We start from the raw sequence: 3,880 nt of genomic DNA, 5'->3' as shown, positions 1-3,880 counted from the left end.
CTTATTGGATCTACCTCTTATGAATAAGCCTTCCCATTGGTTCCCACTAATTTTCCCTGTAATATCTCTATCTATTTGTTCTTTTGATTTCAAAATAGATTTGATATCTTTATAAGAGATATTATCCTTTCCATAAAGCATAGTATCTCTTATATGTTTAAACGACTGGGGTAAGGAAACAAACAATAACACAGCTTGATCATCATCTTTGATTTCAGCATCTATGTTACTTAAATTCATAAGAAGAGAATCAAAAGTATCAAGATGAGTAAGTATAGAGGTACCTTCAGCCATACGAAAAGTGTAGAGTTTTTGCTTTAGGTAAAGCCTGATTTCTACTGTTCTTTTCATATATAAGGTTTTAAGCTTTTCCCATATGCCTTTGGCTGAGCTTTCTGCTGCAACTTCACGCAAAACCTCATTTGAAAGATTTAAAATAATACCTGCTTTTGCCTTTTAGTCTATGACGGTAAACTCCTCGTCCCTCATTTTATCCGGCATCTTCTCCTTTCTTGCAGTGCCAAATCTAAGCCATCCTGAATTAGGATAGCTTCCATCTTTAATTGCTACATTCCGAAGTTTGCACTTCGGTCAAATTTTTCAACATAAGACTTTATTAGAGTCATTTTGGCTATTTAAACTAACCCGGTTAGATCTGGCTATGATACCAATTTGTTAGGATCGGGAACCCGGGTAGTGCGGAATTTAGCCAAACAACGGTATAATGACAATAACAAAGACAATGGAAGTTGATAATAACGGCAATTAAAGAAGATAAAGAAGACACAAATTTAACGTGGTTCGGTCAAGGTGACCTACGTCCACAGGCGGAGAGGAGCAATTTTACTATACCAACAAGAGTACAAAAAGAGTACAAAATTAGAGTAAATACTCTAATTAATCCCAAATACCCAAGAGAATAACCTCACAAGATCACTCCAAAGAAAGGGTTCAAACAAGTGTTTCCCAACACTCACTCTATTATAAAATACTCTATAATGAAATAAAGGAGGAGAAAGAAAGAGTGAAAAGCTCTTGAATTGGTGTGCTTACAAATTAGGAGAAACTCCTCTATTTATAGTAAGAAATCCTTGGCCTAATAATGGATATTATGTCATGACAAATGTTATGAAAATTTGACCATATTACAATTAGCAATAAGCTCCAAGTGGAAAACAGTTCAACCAGCTTCCGCACTTCTTCAATCTTTTATTCAAATTCTCATCCATTCTTCGACCTCTTCATTACCAATTAATTTTTAAAAATCCATCAACTCTGTCTTGTAACGAGTTGCTAAAGTTCCATCTCCTACACTTTCACCACTTGCTAGAATAGTTGTACATTTCGGAGAAAAGGAGCTGTCGTGGGAATATGATGCACGTCTCAATTTCTTGATTACTTTATTGTCTTGCTTATAATGTAAAAGTTGACTGTGGACATGTTCAATTGTTTAAGCTGGTTTCTATCTGATTAAAATGCTTCAGACAAGAATCCTGTTTACATTGTGTAATTGAATTTCAAAAAGATATAAAACTACAAAAAGGGAACAGATGGCTCTCAATGGTCCATTATCAGCTAATAAACCGTCTTCATGATCTAAAACTACACGTCCTGTTTATTCTATTAGTCACTGCAACCATTGAGGGCCTTTTAGACGGATTCTTGAAAGTACAACAAATTGCTAGCTGTAACAATTGAACCATCTGTTCTCCAAAATTCTGGTAATTATGCAGCAGCATACTATCAAAAACATCAATAATAGGCTTTTCTTGAAACATATCTCGAACCCAACTAGGTAAATCAACACCTGAGTTCTTGCCAATTGCTTCCAACGGGGCCTTACCAGTCAGCAATTCCAAGAGCAGGACACCAAAGCTGTAAACATCGGATTTCACAGAAACATCGTAGGCATTTTCCACTTCTGGTGCTTGATAGCCAGGGATTAGGACAAACTTGGAGTTTGGCACGAAAAGTCTGAAAATTCCATTTTCTGAGAGACGAACATCGAAACAATTGGTGAGTAAAACATTGGATGACCTTATGTTACCATGGCAAACACCAGGGCCTTGAGCGTGGAGAAATTCGAGAGCACGAGCAACTCCATAAGCGATTCTAGTCCTTATTTCCCATGTTAGTGAAGCTTTCTTAGCCATTCCATTGTCTATGTACCACATGTGAAGTTCAACAATAATGTTAGGTCAAGGAAAATAAAGGGAACAAGATTGGCCGTCAAACAATGTACTAAGGGGTCGTTTGGCAGGTGGTATAAGAATAGTGTTGAATATGATGTATTAATAATGCTGGTATTAGTAATGCTGGCATTAGTTATACTGAGGTTTTTCTTATCCACTGTTTGCTTTGGTGAATTAAATCATTGAATAATTTCTAATTTTTTTAATTATTTATAAAAATACCCTCCACATTCTTTAACTTTATATACTTTGAAGGATTTGAGAGGTAATTATGTCTTTAACCATACTTATACAAGTATTAAAAACCCTTGTATTGTTAATACCATTATTTGCTATGTATTAATTATACATAAGATAATACCAAATAGGATGTATAACTAATACATATGTTGAAAAATGTACCAAACAAGGGATTAGTAATGCACAAAGTTAATGCTTGCATTATTTTTTCTAATACCTCCTACCAAAACCAACTCTAAGAAAGATGTGATAATAAAAAATGTGCATGTTGTATTAGTTTTGCAAGAATTTCTAGCAAGAATAAGAAGCAACTTCACAAGAATAAGGGGAATTACCATGCAACAAAAGGGAAGCCAAGCTACTCATGGGCATGTAATCAAATATAAGAAGCTTCTCATCTTTTGAATAGTAATAAGCTCTTAGAGGAAGCAAACTCTGATGATCACTCAATTTTGCCAATTCTTGAATCTTTTGCTTGAATTCCTCTTCTGGCAAACAACAATCTTTTAACCTCTTAACAGCCACAGTTTTCCCATTCCCCAATTCTGCCTTATAGCTAAATCCAAAAGTTCCCTTTCCCAAGAGTTCCGCTTCTGATCTCAGTAAGTCTTCCAAATCATACTCCTCCGTAGAATTCCCAGAAAACTCTAGTGTATGATTCACAAATGTTGTTTGGCTTTGTACCATTTTGCACCCAAAATGCCTAGGAAAGTAATCTGATCATTCACTTATATTTCCTGTTCTTCGTGTGCCAATTAATGTTGGCGAGGTTAGGAACTACACTATATGACACGATAGTGGTAAAAACCTGCGTCAAATGCGTACTGGTTGCTATGAACTTTCTGCGGAAACTCCTTTGCACAAAGAAGGGAAGCATCTAGGTGCCAACTGTTCTTTGTGTGGCCTAATTAATATAAAGGCTGTTAGTTGAGGATTCAAAAGAGAAATACCATGTCTGACTTTTTATATCTGTTAAATATTCCAAAAATCAACCTGAAATGTATATCAAGATACAGACTGATGAATCAGATTATGATGAAAATGATTTGGAAGCCACCTTCCCTACGTTAAATACTTATTTATTTTTCTTCTAGGGAATATTATGCATACTTTGACCAGATACTTGGACATTCAAGAAAAATGAAGAAAGAGAAGTGGCGGCAGGTATGTCAAAGCTCAGATTTATTTTGGATTGACTTTTTTTTTTTTTTTTTTAATGACGGTAGTGTCCGGGTCAACTTGCGTGCACCTCGACTAATTCCACAGGGTACCTGCTAACTTCCACCTGTACAGGTACCAAATAGTTTTGGATTGACTGTTTGCTAGGTGCCCATTCCGTAAATACACGCGCGCGTCTTGTAAAGTTCGAGTGTACACCGAATAAAAGTAGTCATGTTCAGGTGAGTCAGATCTATTCTACCTATTTTAAGGGTTTCTAGGATTATCTA

General features: G+C 35.8%; 1 protein-coding gene across 1 annotated transcript; it reads right to left on the bottom strand.

The window, feature by feature from the left end:
- Positions 1-1,413: 1,413 nt before the first annotated feature.
- Positions 1,414-3,270, bottom strand: LOC107792050 (putative inactive receptor kinase RLK902). Its single transcript, XM_016614223.2, has 2 exons — positions 2,768-3,270; positions 1,414-2,161 (listed from the first exon to the last, which is right to left on the bottom strand). The coding sequence occupies exons 1-2, from the start codon at positions 3,117-3,119 to the stop codon at positions 1,590-1,592; spliced, it is 924 nt and encodes a 307-aa protein (XP_016469709.1). The 5' UTR covers positions 3,120-3,270; the 3' UTR covers positions 1,414-1,589.
- Between the last annotated feature and the right edge of the window lie 610 nt (positions 3,271-3,880).

The sequence above is a fragment of the Nicotiana tabacum genome, chromosome 9, assembly GCF_000715075.1.
Source record: "Nicotiana tabacum cultivar K326 chromosome 9, ASM71507v2, whole genome shotgun sequence".
Classification (NCBI taxonomy): Eukaryota; Viridiplantae; Streptophyta; class Magnoliopsida; order Solanales; family Solanaceae; genus Nicotiana; species Nicotiana tabacum.
Note: the sequence above shows the minus strand (reverse complement) of the source record. Positions and strands in the feature narration are given on the sequence as shown.